At 48.1% G+C, this 26136-nt stretch overlaps 1 protein-coding gene across 1 annotated transcript in view; it reads right to left on the reverse strand.

The window, feature by feature from the left end:
* Nucleotides 1–26136, reverse strand: part of IQSEC1 (IQ motif and Sec7 domain ArfGEF 1) — a 58875-nt gene that overhangs the window by 2749 nt on the left and 29990 nt on the right. The window contains exons 6-11 of the mRNA XM_054387542.1: nt 24233–24372; nt 20868–20897; nt 18995–19120; nt 17632–17731; nt 11682–11843; nt 10070–10246 (exon numbers count right to left, since the gene is read on the reverse strand). Of these exons, the coding sequence (XP_054243517.1) occupies nt 10070–10246; nt 11682–11843; nt 17632–17731; nt 18995–19120; nt 20868–20897; nt 24233–24372 (735 nt within the window). The remainder of the gene's footprint in view (nt 1–10069; nt 10247–11681; nt 11844–17631; nt 17732–18994; nt 19121–20867; nt 20898–24232; nt 24373–26136) is intronic.

Here is a 26136-nt window from a genome sequence, read left to right on the forward strand (position 1 = left end):
TAAGGCCATTAGTTAGGTCAAGTTTCTGTACCTGAGGGACTTGGAGCAGGGATTGTCGTCGTGAAGCAACTCTCATGAGCGGGGTGTGAGCTTTTAATTGGCAACACATGGGTTTTAAGCTAGATTTAGCAGTACCATGATGATGTTGGCCAGCAACAATGCAATTTCCTGCAATCTAATTGTCTGTGAAAATTCTTTCACTACTAACTGGCAGCAAATATATCTATTTGTGGGGTGGTATTAACTTAAATACAGAATTTAGTACTGGCATATTCTGAACTTGAGGGGGGGGAAATCAGTGAGGGGCATTGCTTCAATCAGTTCATTTTCGACTCAGAACCTCAGTGGATTTCATATAATCTTCTTTCATGAGGTTTAAAAGAAACTAAACTTAATTTTTTTTATTTTCTTTTTTTTTTTTTTCCCAGCAATCCATCCAGAATCTGTCTTGACATTATGGCCAGGGTTTGTTTGTTTAGCTGTGCAGTGCTTCATAGAATCATAGAATGGTTTGGGTTGGAAGGGACCTCTGAGCATCACCCAGTCCAACCCCCCTGTGGTCAGCAGGGACATCCTCAACTAGTTCAGGTTGCCCAGAGCCCTGTCCAGCCTCACCTTGAATATCTGCAGGGAAGGGGCCCCAACCACCTCCCTGGGCAACCTGTTCCAGTGTTCCACTATCCTCATGGTGGAGAACTTGCTCCTAACACTCAATCTAAATCTGCTCTTCCCCAGTTTGAAGCCACTGCCCCTGGTCCTGTCCCTGCAGGCCTTTGCAAACAGTCTCTCTGCAGCCTTCTTGTAGCCCCCTTCAGGTACTGGAAGGTTGCTATTAGGTCTCCCCAGAGTCTCCTCATTTCCAGGCTGAACAACCCCAGCTCCCTCAGCTTGATGGATTTGTTCTCCAATCCTCTCAAAGTGCCAGACACACTCACCTAAGACTACACAGGAGACACCAGCCTGTTTGCCTAAAGAGCCTGAACACTTCACTGGCTATATACAGGATCCTAGATTGTCTCTCTCCCTTCACAGCTGGCTGCAGCAGGCATAGATGTTTCTGAGAAGAGAGCCTGTGCAGCATCGCTGTGCAACGCTTCCAAATCCTTCACTGGCAGGGTGTGCAAGCAAAGGTAACCTGGGAGGAGCTGTCAGGTTCTCTAAGCTTCTCTAACATCTGCATGGCTTTAGAAACCTGGCTTTCCTCAAGGCTTTCTCCCTGCTTTCCTCCCAAATATCAAAGACAATCTTCACCCTGCCTTGCTACAGAATATTCTGCTCTAACAGGTGGTTTTGGAGAGGAATGTGAAGATCCCAGCATCATTATGAGCCATATATCCTCATCTGTAGAAGCCCAGAAGCCACATGGTATTAAAAGGAAGAACTTTGGGACTGGTTTGTCAGTGGGATTTCTGGGAGGTTCACCCTTACTTCTTGGCATACCCCCTTAGACCAGTTTAGACTATCCGTAGCATCACGGACTGCTCTGGGTTGGAAGGGACCTTTGAAGGTCATCTTGTCCAACCCCCTTGCAGCACGAGCAGGGACATCTGCAACTGGTAAGGTTGCTCAGAGCCCCATCCAACCCTCACCTGTAATATACGATCTAAAATCACCACCTATTGGATCCATAACCATGCCTTGACCTGGCTGGTCACCCTGCAACCCAAGTTTCTCTTAAGAGCCATGGTTCTCTTTAGATCCTGCAACATTTCCCCCTCTCTCATTATCTCCAAGAGTTACTCCCCAGTGCAAACCCCCTTACACTGACATACACTTGAGGGGAAGGTGTCTCTGGGCAGGTTTGGCTTCTTCAATACATTGGAATCTTGAACAATTTCCCTTGACAGGCTCTGTGCCCAAAGCTTGGTGGATCATCTCTTGCACTTTTACCCTCATCAAAACCATAACTTTGCTACCTTATAAACCCCCTAAGAAAAACTGCTTTCAATAATCCCTTCTTTTCACTTCTGATCAGGCTTTGGTATTTTTCTGCTCTGCTAAGGGGATTAGTAGTGATTAACACTGAAATCACTCCTGCCTGCTGATAGAAAACATGGAGGGAGAGAGCCATCTCTGAACACAGCAGTCGATATCACAAACACAGACTGACAGCTGCCACCAGTCATTAAGTGTGGCCAAAAATGAAGGAAAACAAGAAGATCCAATGCCTTTTGCATAGGGCAAAGCCTGTGATAATATAACCATGAGCAGGGTATATGCACAGTGTGTATGGACAGAGAGACAGATGGAGTTCTACTTGCAATCACTTCAGGGCAAAGAAGGCCTAGCAAAGCCAAGAGCAAACAGAAAATCCTCCTGCACATGGCTGTGATTTCCCTCAGACCACAGTAATGAGGTTTGCTTGTCTGCTTAAAGCCAGGCTGAACCCAGCTCTCTACTGACCTGTGTCTGATACTAGAGGTGTTAAACAAATGCTCCAGAGCCTTCCCCCTGACAATGGGTGATCAGACAGGGCTGCTCCCTGCTCGTGGAGCTGCCATCTCTTCTCAAGAATGTTTGTCTAGAGCTGCAGCACTCACAGAACCACAGGATCCCAGCATGGCAGAGGTCAGAAGGGGCCTCTGGAGATCACCCAGTCCAAGCCCGCCCTGCTAAAGCAGGGCACCCATAGCAGGGTGCCCAGGATCACAATGTCCAGGGGGGTTTGGAATCTCTCCAGAGAAAGAGACTCCACAGCCTCTCTGGGCAGCCTGCTCCAGGGCTCTGGCGCCCTCACACCAAACAACTTTCTCCTCCTGACACTCAGATGGAACCTCCTGGGTTCCAGTTTGTGCCCATTAGCCCTTCTCCTGTCCCTGGGCACCACTGAGGAGAGACTGGCCTGATCCTTTTGCCTCCCACCCTTTAGTTCTTGAGAAGATCCCCTCTGGGGCTGCTCCTCCCCAGGCTCAACACCCCCAGGGCTCTCAGCCTTTCCTCCTCACAGAGATGCTCCAGGCCCCTCAGCATCTTTGTAACCTTTGATAGACTCTCTCCAGTAGTTTCCTAGCTCTCTTTAAGTGAGGAGCCCAGCACTGGACCCAGTACTCCAGAGGTGGCCTCACTAGGGCAGAGTAGAGGGGGAGGAGAACCTCCCTCCACCTACCATTCACACTCTTCCTCAATGCATCCCAGGAGACCACTGGTCTTCTTGGCCACAAGGGCACATTGCTGGCTCATGGAGAACCTGCTATCCACCAGCACTCCCAGGTCCTTCTAAGCAGAGCTGCTTTTTACCAGGTCAGCCCTCACCTGTACTGGTGCAGGGGAGTTGATGCTCCCCAGGTGCAGGACCCTACACTTGCCCTTGTTGAACTTCATGAGCTTCCCTCCAGCCAGCTCTCCAGCCTGCCCAAGTCTCAGTGGATGGCAGCACAGCCTGACTGGGTGTCAGCCACTCTTCCCAGCTTGGCATCATCAGCAAACTGGTTGAGGGTCTACTCTGTGCCTTCATCCAAGTCACTGACAAAGATGTTGAGTAAGATTGGAACCAGTGTAGACCTCTGGGGAACACCACTAGCTACAGGCCTCCAGCCAGACTCCGCCCTGCTGATCACAACCCTCTGAGCTCTGTCCTTCAGCCAGTTCCCAACCCACCTCACTGACCACTCCCCTGACCCACCTGCTTAGGTGTGAGGATGCTGTGGGTTCATGAAAATGGTGATTCTTCATCTAAAGCAAGGTGGTGCTCATCTACTCCAAAAATCAGTTTTGCTTCATATATTCTGATCTGCTTCAAATTTTGAAGGGTGCTGCTTCGAGTGGGCCTTCATTTATTTTTTATATAATTAAATTTCAGTTCATTTCATCATTTCTATTTCCTTCCAACAATTCACTGATGCTAGATAGGAATATCCTTAGTAAGAAATACCTTGAAGCTGCAGCAGGGTAATGTGTCCCATGTGACAGCAAGAATATTTCACATTTAGAGTGGAGATACTAAGTGATCAAAATATTCTTACAAACTTCCCCATTGCAAAAGAAAAGGCAGAGTTTCATGAATAAAACTTCACCCTAGCTAGCAGAACTCTGTCTCTCAGCTGTCCACCTCACTACAGGAAATGGGAATATTTCTCACTGCTGCTCTGCATCTCTTGAACCCTTATTTTATGCCAGGGGGATACAGTGGCAGCTAAACAATGGTTTATCATCTGCCTTTATGTCTTGGAGCAAAAAGGCTGGAAAGAAAGTTCTACATGCAGGTTTTGGTAAAGCAAACTAATGCAGCATCTTTTGGAAGAAGGAGTGTTGTAACAGCCTCCAAAGGCTGTGAAATGGATACTCCCAGCAGTAGAATCTGTAATCATCTTGCTACTGAGCTTATAGGTAGCACCCAACCAGACCTGCTCAAAAAGAACTAACCAAGACTGGTTCATTTAGAGAGCACCTTCCAGGGTGGGTTCATCTAGAGAGCATCTTCACAGAATGGTAGGGGTTGGAAGGGATCTCTGGAGATCACTGAGTCCAACCCCCCTGCCAGAGCAGCATCACCTAGGGCAGGCCACACAGGAACACAGCCAGGTAGGTTTTGAAAGTCTCTAGAGAAGGAGATTCCACAACCTCCCTGAGCAGCCTGCTCCAGAGCTCTGACACCCTCACAGCAAAGAAGTTTCTCCTCATGTTGAGGTGGAACCTGCTGGGTTCCAGCTTGTACCTGCTGTTCCTTGTCCTATCTCTGGGCACCTCTGAAAAGAGCCTGGCACCTTCATCTTAGCATTCATCCCACAGACACTTATAGACATTGATCAGATCCCTCTCAGCCTTCTCTTTTCCAGACTAAACAGCTCCAGGTCTCTCAGCTTTTCCTCACAGGAGAGACATTCTAGTCCCTTCATCATCCTCACAGCCTCAGTTGGACTCTCTCCAGTAGTTTCCTGTGTCTCTTGAACTGGGGAGCCCAGAACTGGCTACAATATTCCAGGTGTGGTCTCACCAGGGCAGAGTAGAGGGGCAGGAGAACCTCCCTAGACCTGCTGGACACACATATTAATGAAGAGCCTCTTTGTAACCTTCCAGGGTCTCTTGTTCTATAAAACAGAAAAGGTGCTGAACCCAAGGTGTTTATGTACACCCTGGGGGGGTCTTTGTACAAGACACTTGCAAAGTGTTTGGTATCACAAAAGCCTTGATTCACACAAATCTGGTTTGTTTTTTATTAAGTTCTGTCCTGCGCATTGCTGTTGCTATTCCATAAAGAATAGGAACTATAATAGAACGGTTGGGTTGGAAAGGACCTTAAAGATCATCCAGTTCCAATCCCCCCTGCCATGGGCAGGGACACCTCCCACTAGCCCAGGATGCTCAAAGCCTCATCCAGCCTGGCTTTCAACACTTCCAGGCTTGGAGACTCCACAGTTTCTCTGGGCAACCTGTTCCAGTGCCTCACCACAGGGAAGAATTTCTTGCCAATGTCTGATCTCCATCCAGCTTCTTCCTGTTTGAAGCCATCCCCTCTCCTCCTGTCACTCCAGGCCTTTGTCAAAAGTCCCTCTCCAGCTCTCATCATATATAACAACAGTAACAAGAGAGGAGACAGGAAGTTTCCATTTGAAAGCTCTTCTAATAAGGGAGAAGGTGCCTGCTACTCTTTTCTGTCCTATGGGATGCAGGAAAACCCACAGGAGAGGAGGGAGAAAATCACTCAGTAACCTTGGCTGCAGCAGGTGAGGGATAGCCAAGGAACTGCACAGCCTGACTGGACAGAGGAAGGCATTCTGAATTTGTGTGGACTCAGAGACTTTTCAAGGGGATTACATTGTTGAGACCTTCCCCAATGTTCTCCATTACACCTGGGGATGCAGAAAAACATGGGAAGATTGCTAAAACCAGAAGATGACTGCTACAAAAGCTGAGGGTTGCCAGCAGATTCTCTGCAGTATCCAAGCAGAATTTGTTTTCCTTCTGGAACCACTTGATGGCTTTGTTTTGTTGGCTTTGTTATTTTTAGGAGTCTCTGTTGGTCTGTGATTGTTTAGAGCTAGCTCAGGAGATGATGAGGCAAGCACAACTGTTCTTAATAGTAACCCTGATGCCAGCCTGCCCTGCTGTGCAGTTTCCAGTGCTACACAGGGATGCCAGGTGGGTATTACCTCAGCAAACCATCCAGTTACAAACCAGAGCAGGCTGCAATTATTCTCCCCCTGACAGGTTAGGGATGGGGAGAAGAAAGCTTGGTTTCCACAGGTGCTTACCACTGTAATCTCAAAGTGAAAGCTCTGGGTCCTCCAGCAACTGAAAGTCACTGGAATTCAGATTGACCAGCATACAATCAATCAAAACATCTGTGAGATACAGAATCAGCAGCACAGCCACAGTTGACTCCTCCAGTGCTCTGCTTTAGTGCCTAAATCATTCTTCTCACCCAACTAAGGGTTGTGATCACAGACTCAAATACACTGCTTTGGGTAGGAAGGGACCTTTAAAGCTCATCCAGTCCAACCCCCCTGCAGTCAACCTAGAGCAGGTTGCTCAGAGCCCCAAACAACCTGACCTGCAATGATTCCAGGGATGGGGCAGCTCCCACCTCTCTGGGCAACCTGGGCCAGGGTCTCATCACCCTCAGTGTGAAAAAAAAAGAAATCTCCTTTTATCTACTTCAAATTTCTCTCTTTAACTATCACCCCTTGTCCTGTCACAACAGGCCCTGCTAAAACATCTGTCCCTAGCTCGCCGCTCAGCCCTTTAAGCACTGAAAGGCCATCAGAAGGTCTCCCTGGAGCCTCCTCTTCTCCAGGCTGAACAATCCCAACTTTCTCAGCCTGCGTGTAGTGGGAGACAGCCCAGTGCTAGGCACAGGCTTGGTGTCTCTAACAGGATTTACTCTGGGCTAGAAAGGCTTTATTCTGCTTTCAAATGGTAATTGTGCAGCTCTGCTGCTCCTGCTTCAGCTGAACCACAAACTCACAGACTGCTTTGTGTTGGAAGGACCTTTCAAGGCCATCCAGTCCAATGCCCCTGCACTGAGCAGGGACCTCTGCAACTAGAGCAGGCTGCTCAGAGCCCCAAACAACCTGACCTGCAGTGGTTCCAGGGATGGGGCAGCTCCCACTTCTCTGGTCACCCTGGGCCAGGGCCTCACCATCCTCCATGGAAAAAAATTCTTGCTTGTTCTTTAGGGAATGCTGGGACTTCACACATTCCACATCTTCCAGTAGGCTTACTTATCATGTAGTGGTAAATGCTTAATGTCCAAAATTCTATTGGAACCCATAAAACTCAGCTTTAATTGTCTGTCTTCTCCTATTTTTATGTAAATTAAGAATTTCAAACTCTGGGACAAGTAAATTCAGTTCTTCCTTGACTACAGCTCAGGAATGTGTAATGGAAACGATACACATTTTTCTTCTGGGAAAAATAAAGCAGTGAATACTTTTGCCATATTCCCATCCTGGACCAGTTGGTTGCCACATTCTGCTTTGTATTCCATGAAAAGAACTGTCAATCCATGACAGTGTTCTCCTGAAAATCAAGGGACCTTTATTCACATCCTTTTTGCAATTAGGATTTAAGAAATTGTGGCAAATTCATGGGAGAACAACCAGCAGGAAGGGATTCCTGACAGAGAAATGTGGCCTTCCCTTAGGGATTACAGCTTAGGAATCAGAATCCCTCAGGGATTCAACATTCATTAGGCCTAAGAAGCTTATGAACTCTCTTTTCCAAGAGATAAATTCAAAGTCGCTTTCCACCACCACCACTGACTACTGATACCTGGTAGGGAGTGAGGGATTGCTCTCTTCAATCCTTTTGTCATATCCCTATGCCACCCAAATGCTCTTCAGCCACATTTCCCCTTCACTGATTCAATATTGTAAAACTTGCCCTTGGTTTTTGCAGTTTCCATTGGGCAATTATCTGCCTCACTGCAGGAATATGCAAGGAGGACATTTTCTTATGGTCATTAGATTGACTTCTGTTTGCATGGAGAATGGAACTCCCTAAACCTCTGCTTTCATCAGGACTTTTCCAACAGAAGGACATGGACACACACACAGTCCCACCACTCCTGTCCCCCCTCCTTGTGATCCTGTGTTTCACCTGCAAAAAGAGTTGAGGCAACCTAACTCAGTACTCTGCAATAAGGTGCAGTATCTTGCTAACTGCAGGAGAATCCTTTGGCTTTCTATGGATCACCTCTCCCACATTCAAACCATTTCAGCCTCGCATGCAAGCTCCTCCCTGAGGCAAGGCAGAAAAGACAACAGCTCATCTTGTTAAAGTGACACCAAATAACACAGCAAATCACAGGGATGGAATTCCTCCAGTCAGTTGCACTGCACAAGACCAAACAGAAACTCTCCATAATTCTCAACTCCAGAGTTAAAATTAAGTTTAGTTGGGTTTAACAAATTCCTTGGTAAACCCCTGCAGTTTGTGTGAGTGATTTCTGCTTTTTTTTTTTTTTTTGGTTGTTGTTTTGCTATGGACAGAGGTTATTTTCAGGAGTAAGCATGCCAACCTCCAGGCATGCCCTGTGGAAACGTGGAATGTTTCCATGATTACAAATCCTTGTTCAGTGCAGAAAACCCATAACATGAATGGCAATGATTGGAAGACAGGGATGAAAAATTCCTGGGGGATGCAAAAAAGAATAAAAAGAAAGGATCTGGAATCACAGGTGTGGGTAGAGGTACCCACTGAACTCACATATTCAGCAATATGGTAGTTCTCACTCGAATGAAATAAGAATAAAACAACAGACAGGGTGATGGAAGTATCCTCAAATCTGAGAGATAACAGTGGGGGAGGCTTAGTGGCTTGATCTAAAACCCACTGAAGCCAGTCAAGCGCCAGCGCTTGGCTTCAGCCTGGTTTGGGATCAAGGCCCTAAGGTGGTTCTAATGAAGCGAGTGGAGACGTGAGTACGAAAGGCCTAAAGAGAGAATAAAAGAATTGAAGGAGCTCGCTCTCTACATATCTGGATGCACACACAAATCCCCACAAAACACAGACTGGCATTTTGGTTCGCGACGGTTTTACTGCAGCACAGCTGAAAGTCTCTTCTTTCGTCAGAAAAGGACAAAGGTAAAGCCACCCAAGGTACACACAGGGTTGGAACAATGACTGCCCTGGAAAGCCCCACTGCAGTTCTAGGACCCAATCAGAGCTGTAACACAGCCTATGAACTACAAAAAGAATTAAAAATGCACACTCTAGTTGCTGCTACCCCCAGAACGTGCTGCCTGAGCAGCAGCCACAGGAATCACCTTCAGCACCCAACAACAAGGTTACTACCAGGGGTAGCCTGCACTGCAGGGGTCTGCCACTTCTGCATTACTGAGGCAAACCACAAACTGAAAACACTGCAAACTTGCTCTGGCTGAAAAAAGAAAAAAAAAAAATCACCTCCCCCCAACTCCTTGCCTAGAGTCTTCAGCTGTACTAATCACTGACTAAACCTTAAGGCAGAGTGGTAGCTTTGTGGGCTCTCAGTATTCTCACCCACTAGGCCTTCCTGTGGGCTACTGGCACCAGTATTTCACAACGACCTCTTCTGCTGGGAGCTGTGCTTTTGGGTGCTGAAAGGCTAAGGGAGCAGTGGGGACAAGGCTGTGTGTGGATCCCATCGCTCTAGGCAGAATTTAGCAGGGCTTCACTCAATTTCATTCATCAGTGTGGTAACACAGGTATACACTTGAGCACAAAGTACACAAAAAGCAGTCGTTACACACAGACCAGTGTCTTGTCTTGCCTCTCTAAGCCTAGTGTATGGAGGGGAAGAAGAAAAAAAAAAAAAGGAAGAAAGAAAGGAAAATTAAGTGGATTACTCCTAGCACGAGTCAACCATTACTGTATAGAACACTTACAATTTTTCCTCTGGCTTCACTCTCCTTTCAAAGTCTACACAGCAATCTACAACGGTTTAAACGCTTTCAAAGAGTGGTGGCTTAACAGAACAAGGAGTGGGGGGAAAAAAACCCAAAACAAACAAAACACAAACAGAAATGAAATAGCAGCTCTGAAAGAGGAGCTGCTCCAAGTGTCTGCAGTTTCAGTCTAGGCAGGTGTGGGCTCTGCAGACCGGGCCGGGCGTGCAGGGCAGGGATAGGGGCGGCAGGGCAGCGCTTACCTGCTTCCGACAGGTCCCGCAGGGAGCTGCTCAGAGCGCTCCTCTTCAGCCCCTCCCCGCTGGCGTAGCTGTCGTCCAGGCATGCTCTGTTCAGCGTCCCGTTGCCGGAGTCCTTCTTCAGGCTGGAGCACTGCGACATGCTCGGCCGCACCACGCCCTTCTGCTTCTCCAGCTCGGCTGCAACGGAGAAGGATTTTGCGGTTTGAATTTACAGCTGAGAAGGAAGGAGGTGACCACGGCCCCTCACACGACCCCCACAGGTGTCGCTGTGAGGAACAGGGAAGGCTGCTGGGCAGAGAGGAACATCATCAACTCCAACAAGGGCAAGGGCAGGGTCCTGCACCTGGGGAGGAATAAGCCCCTGGCACCAGGACAGGTGAGGGAGTGACCTGCTGCAAAGCAGCTCCATGGAGAAGGACCTGGGACTGCTGGTGGACAACAAGCTCCCCGTGGGCCAGCAGTGTGCCCTCCTGGCCAAGAAGGCAAATGGTCCTGGGGTGCATGAGGAAGAGTGTGACCAGCAGGTTGAGGAAGGTTTTCCTCTGCCTCTACTCTGCCCTTGCAAGGTCACATCTGCAGTCCTGGGTCCAGTTCTGGGCTCCCCACTTCAAGAGAGACAGGGACTTGCTGGAGAGAGTCCAGTGAAGGCTACAAAGATGCTGAGGGGCCTGGAGCATCTCTGTGAGGAGGAAAGGCTGAGAGCCCTGGTGGTGTTGAGCTTGGATAAGAGCAGCCCTAGAGGGGATCTGATCAGTGCTCAGAAAGAGCTAAAGGGTGGGGGGCAAGAGGCTGGGGGCCAGACTCTTTGTCAGTGGTGCCCAGGGACAGGATAAGGGGCAACAAGTCCAAATTGGAACCCAGGAGGTTCCACCTCAATGCCAGGAGAAGAAAGTTGTTTGGTGTGAGGGTGCTGGAGCCCTGGAGCAGGCTGGCCAGAGAGGTTGTGGAGTCTCCTTCTCTGGAGAGATTCCAACACCCCCAGGCCATTGTGATCCTGGGCAAGCTGCTGTGGGTGGGGACTGGATTGGATGATCCCCAGAGGTCCCTTCCCACCCCCACCATACTGGATTCTTACATTTTGGCACTGGTAAATGCCAGAGAGGAACTTCACCCCAGTACTAAGAGCTTTATATTGCAACACAGAGGACAAAAGGATATTCCTCTTTGGGAGATACAGAAGATAAAATTCCATCTCTAGACACTCATCTCTAAACACTGTGGCTACTTAACTGAGAAAATACAGGAAAATCAACAGGGAAACAAAGGAAACTTCAGTGAAACATATTTGAAGGGCCACACTTAAGAGTGATGTAAACCATCCCTAAACTTCTTGCTGTAATTTACACTACAAATTACAAATCCATCTCCGCTGCTATTTGCAGTTTGTCCAGTCTGTATTTCTGACTGCAGTAAACAACAGTCAATGAACTCAGCAGAGGCTTAAGATCTCATGGAGTTTTTCCTCTTTCTGGAATCAAAACCATGGGGGAAAAAAACCCCCCACATTATTGCTTTGAAGTTTGAAAGTGTTGTGATTGGTTTGATGCACATTGAAGATTCCCTTCCAGTGATGATCTGGGAAGTGCTGCATTCCATGGACCTTTGTACTTACACTCTATTCTGTGCTTTTCCATCTCCTGAACCTCTGCAATCGACTCCCTCAGATCATCTGTAAACTTCTTCCTGTCCTGAGGATTTGGTGCATTGAAATTTATTAGCACTTTGATATCTGCTCCTGGAACAGCTGACGTGAGCCGAATACCGTTGGGATAATCTAGAAGAAAGAGTCAAGGGAAAAAAAAAACAACATCTAAGCTCTGATTACTCTGATTGCTTTTTGCCTTCTATGCAAAGCAAACAACCTGAAGGCTTTTTACTAATATTACCATGCAGGGGACAAAGTCTGAGGTACAGAATTAGAATGTATAGGCATAGAATTAGAATTTGAAAAGCCTTAAGAGACACATTGGAACTGCTTCACTATCAAGATGCTTATCAGATTAAATGCTGAAAGACAATCTTTGTGTAGCTGTTACCCTTAAGGTACAATGTGCAACAGAATCTTAGAATCATGGAATTGTTTTGGTTGGAAAAGACCTTTAAGATTCTCCAGTCCAACCATTCTCTAATTCTGCCAAGGCTGGGGCTAAACCATGGCCCTCAGCACCACAGCTCTGAGACACCTCCAGGGATGGGGACTCAATCATCTCCCTGGGCAGCCTGTTCCAGGGTCTCAGAACTTCTCAGGGGAGAAGTTTCTTCTAATGTCTAACCTAAACATCCTCTGGTGCAACTTGAGGCCATTCCTTCTCATATTAAAGAAAACCCAGAAAGAAAGAAAATTCTGTTTGATGGATCAGATGCCACTACCTACCTAACTCAATTATGACCACAGTGTAACTGAATAAAGACTACCTGGATACATCTGGAGCACTAGAGACCAGTTTATGCTTTTAAATTGACATCTGCAGAAGGCAAACACATTGGCATGAGCAGCTTTTAGCATTGCCCAAGAAGCTGTGTCCCAAGGAAATGATTCCTGAGCAAGTAAAAGGGCTGGGGATTGACTCTCCACAGCCCACATCCACTTTTGGCCCACACCATGGATGCCTTCACAACAAAAGGCAGATTTCCCAGCAAACTGTCTTTGCCTCTTTACTAGCTGCACATCTGAGGATGCAAACTTGAACAGCTGTCCAAGAATCAATCCTGGTTGAGAGAGGAGGTTCACTGCCAGACAGAAAGCTTACAGAGATGATATGTTCTGCAGCAGAAAACAGCAGCAGCCTTTGCTTGAAGTCCAGACCTGGCAAAGCAGGCTGTCAGAAAACCTCAAATCATGCCACCTAACTCTCTCTCTTGTCTTCTAGTCCACTGCCTGACCTTGTTGGTCTGATAAAGCTCTCAAGTACTTACTGCAGTGTTCAAGTGCTGCCATGTACTAAAACTTCATCCCCTCAAGAAGCAGATGACCTAAAGTGGTCTCGATGCCATTAAGGTTTCAACAAGACTTCAACTGCTGAGAAACAAGTGCAAATGCTCTGCTTCTGTAAAAGGAGATCCTCACTGCCCCACCAGGGGCACAGCTTAGAGCAAGGTGAGTCCATTCTCTGGGGAAAAAAGGTGGCAACTGTCTCAAGCCTCAGAGAGCATGAAGAGAAAGGAGGAAGCAAGAACTTGGGGCTTCTGCCAGGGTCTGCTATCAATGTCTTGCACAGAGAGGATCTTTTCAGTCTTCATCGATATGCAAAAGGTGAGGGCCAAGGGGATGGGGCCAGGCTCTTGTCAGTGGTGTCCAGTGACAGGACAAGGGGCAATAGGCACAAACCAAGGAGGCTGCATCTGAACAGGAGGAAAAAATTCTTCACTTTGAGAGTGATGGAACCTTGGAACAAGTTGCTGAGAGGGGTTGTGGAGTCATCTTCTGGGACACCTTAGAGTAGCTTCCTAATATTTGAAAGGGGTTACAGGAGAGATGGAGAGGGACTTTTTAGAGATGCATGGAGTGACAGGACAAGGGGTAATGGCTTCCAACTGGAAGAAGCTCAACTTAGGTTACACATGAGGAAAAAAATCTTCCCCAGGAGGGTGGTGAGGCACTGGAACAGGCTGCTCAGAGAAGTTGTGGAGGCTCCAAGCCTGGACGTGTTGAAAGCCAGGCTGGAAGGGGCCCTGAGCAATGTGGTCCAGTAGGAGGTGTCCCTGCCCATGGCAGGGGGTTGGAACTGGATGATCTTTAAGGTCTCTTCCAATCCAAACCAGTCTGTGATTCTCTAGAGAGATTCCAGGCCCACCTGGCCATTGTGATCCTGGGCAAGCTACTGTGGGTGCCCTGCTTTAGCAGGGGGGTTGGACTGGATGATCTCCAGAGGTTCACTATTCCAACCCATGCCATGCTGGGGTTCTGGGATAGCTGATCTGCTTCTGCTGACCACATGACAATCACATCTCCTTTCAATCAAGTGAGACAGCTGCCTGCAGCTGCTGTTGTTCAGAATGCAGCCAAATGGCCACAAGTGCTGGGGAGGCAGTGGGTGGAGAGCTTGGGATCACCTCATGTACTGTTTGAACACTGCCTCTGGACATGCAGCAAACGGCTCTACAAAGTGCAGCTCTTGAGGAAAAATGTTTATGAAACCCAACAAGGATCTTTGGTAACCCCAAAGTCAGGTGGTAACCCCAAAGAACAAATTTCTTCATACTAAACTAACAGAATTACTTTGTGTCCAGATGAGGCTGGGCCCTTCTCAGTGGTAGGGGTCAGCAGACACAGACTAGAACCCAGGAGGTTTCACTTGGCTTTATGAAGAAACTTCTTTGATGGTTACAGAGCCCTGGAGCAGGCTGCCCAGAGAGGTTGTGGAGTCTTCTTCTCTGGAGTCTTTCAAGGGCTGCCTGGGTGTGTTCCTGTGTGATCTGTTTTAGGGGATCCTGCTCTGGCAGTGGGGTTGGACTCAATGAGGTCCCTTCCAACTTCTACTACTCCATGATTCTGTGATTCTATGATACTTCTCTACATCCTATTGATCATCAACAAATACACAGTCACTGGTTTCAGACAGACTCTCCCAGAGGGGACTGCTTGCCCTTTAAATTTTGGCAGTGATTCTGGCAGCAAATGTAAAATATACTTCCCACGTGGCCTATTTATTTCCTCAAGATCCAGGACCTCACTTCTCCTCTTGGAACTCATCCATCCCTCAGTGTAATTGACTTCTAGCAGTAGGAGTCCATTCTTCTGCCACCAATGCCAATCACATTGTTCTATCTCAACCAATGCTTTTGTTGCTTCAGCTTCAGGGACACTAAATTTCACTGACTTGAAGGCAGCTGATTCTGACAGCTGCTACACACAGATTTACTGAGTGGCAGGATGGCTTGGGCCAAAATAACCTAAAGCTTGCTGGGGACAAGTGAGTGGGACAAACCAGGGAGAAGAAGCCTTCTTTCTGCATTCTACCTAACAGGCACTTAGAGAATCACAGAATGGTCTGGGTTGGAAGGGACCTCCAAAGCTCATCCAATCCAACCCCTCTGCAGTCAGCAGGGACATCCTCAACAGGTTGCCCAGAGCCCTGTCCAGCCTCACCTTGAATATTTCCAGGGATGGAGCCTCAAACACCTCCCTGGGCAACCTGTTCCAGTGTTCCACCACCCTCCTGGTGCAGAACTTGTTCCTCACATCCAATCTCAATCTGCTCTGCTCTAGTTTGAAGCCATTGCTCCTGGTCCTGTCCCTGCAGCCCTTTGCAAACAGTCTCTCTCCATCCTTCTTGCAGCCCCCTTCAGGTCCTGGCAGGCTGCTATGAGGTCTCCCTGGAGCATTCTCTTCTCCAGGCTGAACACCCCCAGCTCCCTCAGCCTGTCCTTGTAGCAAAGCTGCTCCAACCCTCTGATCATTTTTGTGACCCTCCCCTGCACCTCTCCATCAGCTCCATGTCCTTCCTGTATTGAGGGCTCCAGACCTGGATACAGTACTGCAGGTGAGGTCTCACCAGAGCAGAGCAGAGGGGCAGAATCCCCTCTCTGGATCTGCTGGCAGCACTGCTTTTGATACAGCCCAGGATGTCATTGGCCTTCTGGGCTGCAAGCTCACCCTGCAGTTCACTCTCTGGCTGACCCCAGTGAATCCACTTGAGGAGCCCAACCACATCCACTGAAGTGACTCAGTCAAAATGGCTCCAAGTTCCCTGGCAGGCATCCAGCCCTTTTGCTCCTAACTTTGACTACAGCTATTTTTATGTTTACTTGAATCAAGTGTTTCTACTTAGCATGCTTCTGAGGGTTGTTTATTTTTAACATTTATTTAACTTGACATCAGAGGGATTAGCTATCCTTCTATTTTTAGCAGAACCCAGGATAGAAATATTTGGTCCTCCTCTCCCAAGAATGAATTTTGCATCCCCTGTGTGCATCTCAGTAAGCTGCAGGCCATGCTGCTGCTCTAAGCTCTACAAAACCTCCCCTTCTGAAATCTCTCCAGGTGCTCTGACTCAATAACAGCCACTTCTGGTGAGTGAGAGGAGCACTGGGCCACGTTTTCAAGGACAAGGGAAAACTGAAGAGCCTTCCACCACAGGAAAGCAGAGAAAACTACTGAATGTCATGCTGGGATGCAGCCAATTTATCATGAAGGTCCCAAGATGTGCTCTGCAAGCCCTGGAGCCAGGTCACACAGACTCAGTTGTCTCCCTCCCTACAAACAGCTGTGCTCTGCTATCCCTGATGCTCTGGGTTTGTTAGAATCAGGACATTAGCAAACTATTTGCTTTTTGCTGGGTTTTTGTCTGCTAAGACTAAGCCTGAGAAGCATTAAAGATACAAAGAATCTTGGACTGATGCAGATTACAATTGACAGAAACAAAACCTGCCAGAAAATAGAGACTTTAATCTGGTCTCTGTGCTTGGCATTTAGATCTGGAAGAGTGTACACTACCTTGGCATGAGCTTAAGACAGACATCAGGAAAGGAGATTAAATAGTGCCTTCAATCATCCAGATCATTGTAATAGTTATTATTTAAGAGCAGACGTTCAGTTCCAGCTAACTCTGCCACTGACTAAGAAGAGATACAACATATTTGGATTTCTTTACAACCAATTCACTCTTTCCAAGTGGTCACAAACCACACATTTGGTTACAACCCAAAATACCTAACAGCAGCCTTGCTGTTTCTCATGCTGACACCACCTTGTTTTCACCTTTAAGGTCAAGCCAAATTCAGAGCAATGTTATTCCTAAACTCAGAATCGACTCTTGTCCATCCCTGTCATTCACATAATGCATTATTTTAGTTTATTTATGAATTAAATTTATTTATAAATTAAAATTATATGTCCAGAGAAGGGCCATGAGGATGATCAGAGGGCTGGAGCTCCTCTCCTATGAAGACAGTGCTCAGCATGAGCCAGCAGTGAGCACTTGCAGCCCAGAGAGCCAAGCAGAGCCTGGGCTGCAGCAAGAGAAGTGTGGCCAGCAGGGCCAGGGAGGGGATTCTCCCCCTCTGCTCCACTCTGCTCAGACCACACCTGGAGCTCTGGGTCCAGTTCTGGAGCCTCTGTTACAGGAAGGACCTGGAGGTGCTGGAAGGTGTCCAGAGAAGGGCCACGAGGATGAGCAGAGGGCTGGAGCTGCTCTGCTGTGAGGACAGACTGAGAGAGTTGAGGTTGTGCAGTCTGGAGAGGAGAAGGCTCCGAGGAGACCTTCTTGTGGCCTTCCAGTATCTGAAGAAAGCTGGGGAGGGACTTTTTAGGGTGTCAGGGAGTGACAGGACCGGGGGGAATGGATCCAAGCTAGAGGAGGGGAGAGTTAGATTAGACATTAGGAAGAAGTTCTTCCCCATGAGGGTGGTAAGAGACTGGCACAGGTTGCCCAGGGAGATGGTGGAAGCCTCATCCCTGGAAGTTATTAAGGCCAGGCTGGATGTGGCTCTGGTCAACCTGCTGTAGTGTGAGGTGTCCCTGCCCATGGCAGGGGGGTTGGAACTGAGTGATCCTTGAGGTTCCTTCCCACCCTGACAATTGTGTGAGCCTGTGAAATGGTCATCTGAGAGGAGAGACTTACACTGGTTCTCAAAAAGCAGCACTTGCATTCCATAGAGGGAGAAGGATTGTCGAAAGCTGTATGTCACTGAGTTCTTCTTCTTCTGGAAGATCTTGGTCACCTGCAAGTCAGCAAACAAACAAAGTCAAATATCCCTTTTACCATACGTGCCTGTGGCAAATGGTTCTTCTTAAGAACTAGCACATGAGGAAACATCTCATGCCAAACAAAGCTATCATCTACTAGAAAAGATGAACTTGTAATAGTTTCCAACAAGTCATCCACAGGACAGCAATGTGCCCTGGTGACCAAGAAGGGCAATGGGGTCCTGGGGTGTATTAGGAAGAGTGTGGCCAGCAGATCCAAGGAGGTTCTTCTCCCTGCTCTACTCTGCCTCACCTGGAATATTGCATCCAGTTCTGGGCTCCCCAGTTCCAGAGGGACAGGAATCTGCTGGGGAGAGTCCAAGGGAGGGCTACAAGGATGCTGGGGAGGAGAGGCTGAGAGCCCTGGGGCTGTTCAGTCTGGAGAGGAGAAGACTGAGAGGGGATCTGATCAATGTCTATCAAGATCTGATGGCTGGGGATCAGGAAGGAAGGGACAGGGACAGCCTCTGCTCACTGTGCCCTGGGATAGGCCAAGGGGCAATGGATGGAAACTCCAGCACAGGAGGTTCCACCTCAACATGAGAAGGAACTTCTCAGTGTGAGGGTCCCAGAGCACTGGAGCAGGCTGCCCAGAGAGGTTGTGGAGTCTCCTCTCTGGAGCCTTTCCAGAGAGTTGCAGAGAGCAATGAAGTCTCCTCAGCCTCCTCTTCTCCAGGCTGAACACCCCCAGCTCCCTCAGCTGCTCCTCCCCAGCCCTGTTCTCCAGACACTTCACCAGCTTCATTGCCCTTCTCTGGACCTGCTCTATCCCCTCAATGCCCTTCTTGCCCCAAAACTGACCCCAAGTACCCAAGGTGTGGCCTCACCAGTATTCCTCTCTCAATAAATAAACACACCTGGTCCACAGAACACCAGGTGGATGCAAAGTAATTCTGTTGTTGCACCAGGAAGATGAATTCCTTGTTCAGGCTCATTCTGCCATTAGGGACATGGGTATCTGGAGGGGATTTTTTTGTTCTCTATCAGCAAAGCTATTGCATCACAGTGCTTTCACAGAACAGACTGCAGCAATCAATAAAAAAGGCTTCAGTTTCAAAGCAAATGATAGATAATGAAGAAAGTTTAACTCTTAATCATGCCCAGATGGTTGGAGTACAGAGTAACAGGTAACTGAGATGTATTTTTAGGAGTGCTCCTGCACTAAATTGCCACTCATTTGGTGGAGAGAGGCCCTGCTGAGTGCCTCCCTGCAAGCCCAGCCACCTGGAAACACCTACCACGAGAAGATCATTAAATAAAAATATTTCTCTCTGGTGCAATCCAAGCTTCTGAGGTTTGTTTGGGTCTGGAACTTCAAACAGCCTGCAGTAGCAAACAAGCCTCCGGTGGGGTAGGGAGAGGACCTATGACAGAGAAGAAGGTCATGGTTAATGCAGCAAGAGTGAGCCAGGGAAGAGCAGCTTTTACACTCAAGACTCTTTTTAATACTTGAAATAATTTTACCTCTAAGCCAATTAGGCTTTCTCATCAAAGGACCAAGAGCAAAATAAAGCTTATACAGCACAGACTTGCATGACTTTCAAACACCATCAAGGGTCTTACAGCAAATTAAGTCTCTACCAGCTTGCACTCCTGTGTATGGATACCAATGAAGGTGTTACTGGGGACAGAGTTTTATTACTTGGTGAAATAGTAACAACTTCACAGAATTTAAAAGTAGAACCACAGAAACATAGAATTGTTTTGGTTGGAAGAGACCTCTAAGATCATCAAGTTCAACTTTCAATTCAACACCACCATGGCCATTAAGCCTTGTCCCAAAGTGCCATGGCCAGAGGTTTCTTGAACACCTCCAGGGATGGTGACTCCACTACCTCCCTGGGCAGCCTGTTCCACTCCCTGACCACTCTTGCAGCAAAGAAATTTTTCCTAATCTCCAACCTAAATCTCCCCTGGCACAATTTCAGGCCATTTCCTCTCTTTCTATCACCTGGCTTCCAGCTCTCTGCTCATGTTCTTGGCCTCCTCTGGCCCTTCTCCAACAGGCCCCTGACTGTGCTGTGCTGAGGACTCCAGAGCTGGCCCCAGCACTACAGGTGTGTTCTCAGGAGAGCAGAGCAGAATCCCCCTTCCTTCCCCTGCTGCCCACACTGCTGGGGATCAGCTCAGAACATGCTTGGCTTTGGGGAGTGCATGGTTCTGGCTCACGCTGAGCTTTTCCTCACCCAGCACCCCCAAGTCCTTCCCTTCTCTTTCCTCAGCATTGCTCTCTGTACATTCATTCTCCACCCAGCCTCGGTTTGTGCTTTGGATTGCCCCAGTCCAGGTGCAGGACTGGCTTTGTTGAACCTCATGAGGCTGGCATGGGCCTACCTCTCCAGGCTGTCCAGCTCCCTCTGGGTGCCATCCCTTCCCTCTGTGGTGTCAGCTAGGCCACACAGCTTGGTGTTGCTGGCAAAGCTGCTGAGGGTGCCTCCATCCCCACTGCTCTTGTTGCCAGCAAGAAGCAATCCTTGCAACTCCTCTGCTCTGAGGTTGGTTTCCTTGTTCCCCACTAGCAGCACTAATGCCATTGTGAAATTAAAAGTCAATGGAGGACTGCAGCAGAGGAGCAGTTTCAGGGTTGTTATTGAACGTGCCTATGACTTAAATCCGGAATCAATACTTCCTGCATTCATCTCCCTTCCAGAAGAGAACTGTTCCATCAAGTGGCAATACCTTAGTGGAGGATCACTCAATACAGAAATGGACCAGAAAGAATAAACACACCAGGGTGTGGGTGGAAAAGGGAGGTGCAGCTGTAATTGGGCTCTGTTTATTCTTTACTGGCTGCCTAATTTCTGTGCTTATAATGGCATTCAAAACGTGTCACCAGTGGAACAGAGAAAGGTCTAGAAAACCCTTGGCAATAATCTGGGCAGGGAGTATGCCATTTGGGGGAAATTGAAAGAAATCTTTCTCTTTCAGACTCTAACAAAAGGAAGCAGCCCAAGCTTTTACAAAGCTGAAATGTACTAAATGCAATAATTGCCAGCTGAAGAAAAAAAAAAAAAAAAGAGCTCCTGCTTAAAAAAAAATAACCCACAACAAAAACCACACCAGACCAAACACACCTCTGAATTTTGGAAGAAGAAAGAGAGCAATACGTACACAGCCAAGTCCATGGTGCAGAGATCCAATCTACAGTAGAAAAACACATACAAGTTGGTTAAACTTCAGAGCAAGACAGTGCTGTATCAGAGCAAGTAAATAGGGCACAGGCTGACTATGACTAAAGGCCTACAAAGTATCACAGTCCTACAGTCTCACAGTGTATCAGAGGTTGGAAGGGACCTCAAGAGATCATCAGGTCCAACCCCCCTGCCAGAGCAGCATCACCCAGGGCAGTCTGCACAGGAATGCATCCAGGTGGGCTTGGAAGTCTCCAGAGAAGGAGACTCCACAACCCCCCTGGGCAGCCTGCTCCAGGGCTCTGTCACCCTCACTGTAAAGAAGTTTCTCCTCATGTTGAGCTGAAATCTTCTATGTTCAAGTTTGTATCCATTGTTCCTTGACTTATGACTGTGCACCACCCAAAAGAGCCTGGCCCCCTCCCCTTGACCCCCACCCCTCAGCTATTGATAGACATTGATCAGATCCCTCTCAGCCTTCTCTTCTCCAGATTAAACAGCCCCAGGGCTCTCAGTCTCTCTTCACAGGGGAGATGCTCAAGTCCCCTAAGCATCCTCCTGCCTCTCCCTTGGACTCTCTCCAGCAGGTCTCTGTCTCTCTTGAACTGGGGAGCCCAAAACTGGACACAGTATTCCAGGTGTGGTCTCACCAGGGTAGAGTAAAGAGGTAGAACTTCCCTAGCCCTGCTGGACACAACTTTCTTGATACATCCCAGGATCCTCTTGGCTCTCTTGGCCACAAGAGCACATTGTGCTTGTTAAACTTGTCCTTATTAAACTTCATGAGGTTTGCCTGCACCCAGCTCTCAAAGTAAAACAAAACATTTCTATCAATACAGCCTGCTGCCTAGACCCTGACTTTTCTCTCCCAGACTTAAAAAAGTCTCTCAGCAGAAGAATCCTTGAGCCTAGGAGGCCATTGAAGGCATTGTTTTCTTGATTCCATTTAATTTACAAGGATTAGCTTTAGAATTTGAATTGCCACATGCTTGAATAAGAATAGAGAAGGAGGAGGCAAAACCCCCACTCCCCACAGAAGCCCAGATAGAAACCTAAATCCCCAAGCAGGCATGGAGAAGAAAGCAGGAGTGACTGTCACATACTATCTTGAGAATATTTCTTTCCCTTCTGCTCAAAACTATGTGAAAGCTTTTATTAAGAGCATTTTGCCTTCTCTTCTGCTTCCTTCAAGAGATCTCCTCAAGATTTCCTTCCTGGAAAGCAGAAGGAAATGGGATTTTCTTTTTTCTTTTGGTGGTCCCTCATTCACTCACCCTTCCCCATGCTGAAGCTTGTCTGAGAAGAGATTACAGTTCAAAACTCTTTAAAACAGGGAGAAGCTTGAGATCCAGGCTCTCCTTCTTAATAAGAACTCCCCCAACCCATCAGTCCCTGCTTCAGTGAGGTTCCTCAGAGCTGAGAGTAAAAACTGGTGTAAGACTTGAAAGCCACAGAGGCCAAGCCTTTATCTGGCTTTGTTCTGGGCTGCACTTGTGGAGATTTTCAGAGGATGACTCTAGGACTTGGATTCAGGAAGGATGAGTGTCCACTGTCCCTCCTGAACTTTGAGCCGACAGATGTTGATCCTAATACGTCTGTGTTCACTCATCTCCTAAAACAAAGGCAAAAAGGTTGTGGCCTTCCTTCTCCAGCTCAGGTTTTGCAGGATTTTTCCTCACAACAAAGCAAGAGGTGTCACAGGCTCACAGGATGCTAGGGGTTGGAAGGGACCTCAAGACATCATCCAATCCAAGCCCCCTGCCAGAGCAGGACCATAGAATCCAGCACAGGTCACACAGGGACACATCCAGACAGGGCTGCAAAGGCTCCAGAGAAGGAGACTCCACAACCTCTCTGGGCAGCCTGTTCCAGGGCTCTGGGACCCTCACAGTCAAGAAGTTCCTCCTCATGTTGAGGTGGAACTTCCTGTGCTGCAGTTTCCATCCATTGCCCCTTGTCCTCCTATCACAGGGTGCAACTGCGCAGAGCCTGTCCCCTTCCTCTTGACCCCAAGCCCTCAGATACTGATAAACATTTATTAAATCCCCTCTCAGTTTTCTCTTCTCCAGACTAAGCCAAAGCCAGCACTAGGATCCCTGGGACCTGACATCCAGCTAAGTTCTGGGACAAGAGGACACCATCTGCCCTTACAAATAGCAGTTCACAGAGCTAGCTGCAAAGCTGAGAAAGACTCTGATGTGAACAGAGGTTCTCTGCTACTCTTGTGAATGCTGGAGCCAGAAGTGACAGTGGAGATGTTGCCATACAGTTCTCTCCAACCTCACTTAACAACACACTTCAATTTTCTTGAAGCAAAGATGAGAACTGCCTCAAATGCAGGCATTTCAGTGCCATTTCACAGAATCACAGAACTGTCAGGGTTGGAAGGGACCTCAAGGATCATCCAATTGCAACCCCCCCGCCGTGGGCAGGGACACCTCACACTACAGCAAGTCACCCAAACTCACATCCAGCCTGGCCTTAAAAACATCCAGGGTTGGGGCTTCTACTACCTCCCTGGGCAACCTGTTCCAGTGTCTCACCACCCTCATGGGGAAGAATTTCTTCCTAAAGAACTTCTTCCTGATATCTAATCTAAATCTCCCCTCCTCTAGCTTGGAACCATTCCCCCCAGTCCTGTCACTACCCAACACCCTAAAAAGTCCCTCCCCACCTTTCTTGTAGCCCCCTTCAGATACTGCAAGGCCACAAGAAGGTCACCTCGGAGCCTTCTCCTCTCCAGACTGCACAACCCCAACTCTCTCAGTTGGGCCCTCTGCTCATCCTCATGGCCCTTCTCTGGACACCTTCCAGCACCTCCAGATCCTTCTTGTAACAGAGGCTCCAGAACTGGACCCAGAGCTCCAGGTGTGGTCTCAGCAGAGTGGAGCAGAGGGGGAGAATCCCCTCCCTGGCCCTGCTGGCCACACTTCTCTTGCTGCAGCCCAGGCTCTGCTTGGCTCTCTGGGCTGCAAGTGCTCACTGCTGGCTCATGCTGAGCTTCTCATCCACCAGCACCCCCAAGTCCTTTTCTTCAAGGCTGCTCTCAAGCCAGTCCCTGCCCAGCCTATATCAGCCCCATCTGGGATTGCCCTGACCCAGAGGTCAGAAGCGGAAAGCTTCACATAGAAAAGAAAAAAAAAAAAAAAAAAAAAGAGTTTAACATCACCTCTGCTGAATACCTGACTGCAACAAGAAGGTTCATCTGCACTCCCAAATGAAACCCTTGGTACACTTTCTGCCTTTTCCCTTTATCACCAACTTCTGCTTCTAGTTAAGCCAGACCCTTCTGCATGCTCTGTGCTGCACCCTGCCCTGCTGAGGGGCAGGGCAGAGGGAACTCACCGGTTTCTTGCCCACGATGAGTTTCTCCACCTTCTGGACCTGGGACACGTGGTCCTCGTTGGTCTTCAGCTCCCGCTTGCGGATTCGTTCATAAATCCCAATCAGCATTTCCCGGGGGATGTCCTCCCCATCGTCCACACCTGCAGAAGGGCACAATTCCTGCTAGCACAGAATCACACAGCAGGTTGGGTTGGAAGGGACCTTAAAGATCGTCCAGTTCCAACCCCCCTGCCATGGGCAGGGACGCCTCCCACCAGACCAAGTTGCTGAAGGCCTCATTCAACCCGGCTTTGAATACTGCCAGGCTTGGAGCTTCCACAGCTTCTCTGGACAACCTGTTCCAGTGCCTCAACACCCTCATGGGGAAGAATTTCCTCTTAATGTCTAATTAAAGCCAGCTTCTTTCAGTTTGAAGCCATTACCTCTTGTCCCATCACTCCATGCCTTTGTGAAAAGTCCCTCTCCAGCTCTCCTGTAGGCTCCCATCAAATACTGCCAGGCTGCTCTAAGGGCTCCTCAGAGCCTTCTCTTCTCCATCCCAGTATTACTCTGCTCAGAAAATCTTTGCTTTGTTTGTTTGATTTTTTTTTTTTTTTTTTTTTTACACAAGAACCCTATGAACACCCAGCAAAATTAATGCAACCAGTATTTCCTCCAGGGTTTCCAAACCAATCTATTGTGTAGAGACAAATCACAGGCAGTATTATCTAGCCCTGTGTGATTACCACTGGCATGTCATCATTCTAACAAATGCCACAGTGCCTGGAATGCTTGATCCTGGATTTTTAACAGCAGAAGAAGGAGCCCAGTTTCAAGAAGTGCCTTGAAGCTGGATGGCCAGGGGCCAGGGAGAAGCATGGCTGTTTTTTAAGCAGGTTGAAAGCAATAACCTCTTATCTCCCATTCAGGAGCCCAAGCACAATATTTTATCAGTGGAACAAGTGCTCACTCTAAGAATTTCTGTAATCAAATACGGTTTCTTTGCAACTAGAAGCAAAAGAGCCTCTGTTCTGTTCCACACCAGCAAGTCTGCTACAGATTACCCTCTGCAGTCATTTAAAGCCAGAAGCAAGGTAGCCTGTTAAGAAAAAAAAAGCCTACAATAAGAAGAAATTATTGGCCTTTGGGCTGGAGCTCAGAGAGAATGGATTTAATGCAACAAATCTAACTGCAGAGTTATGCTAATATGAGATGAATATCAGACCTGCTGCAGTCTTTGTGGGCTTCAAAATAAAATCTCCAGATTAACTTACACTTTGCTAAACTAAACCACCTGCTTAGCATCATTGTTCATCGTTATCTGTTATAAACCACAAGCAATCAAATCACCCAGCAGCATCTCCATCTGCAAGGTCACAGTATCACAGAATGGGTTGGGTTGGAAGGGACCTTAAAAATCATCCAGCTCCAACCCCCCCCTGCCACAGGCAGGGACACCTCCCACTACAGCAGGTTGCTCAAGGCCCCAACTCACTTGGCTTTCAACAATTCCAAGCTTGGAGCCCCCACACCTTCTTTGGGCAACCTGTTCCAGTGCCCCACCACCCCTCATCACCAGGAAGAATCTCTTCCTAATGTGTAATCTCAAACCAGCCTCTTGCAGTTTGAAGCCATTACCCTTCACGCTGTCACTCCATGCCTCTGTATAAAGTCCCTCTCCAGCTCTCCTGCAGCCCCCTTCAAATCCTGGAAGGGTGCTTTAAGGTCTCCCCAGAGCCTTCTCTTCTCCAGGCTCAACAACCCCAACTCTCTCAGCCAAAGAGGGGTTCCAGCAGAGGGGTTCCAGTCCTCTGATCATCCTTCTGCTCTAACAGTTCCATGTCCTTGTGTTGAGGACTCCAGAGCTGCCCCAGCACTGCAGGGTGGCTCTCAGCAGAGTGCAGCAGAGGGGCAGAATCCCCTCC

The sequence above is a fragment of the Indicator indicator genome, chromosome 15 (assembly GCF_027791375.1).
Source record: "Indicator indicator isolate 239-I01 chromosome 15, UM_Iind_1.1, whole genome shotgun sequence".
Taxonomy (NCBI): Eukaryota; Metazoa; Chordata; class Aves; order Piciformes; family Indicatoridae; genus Indicator; species Indicator indicator.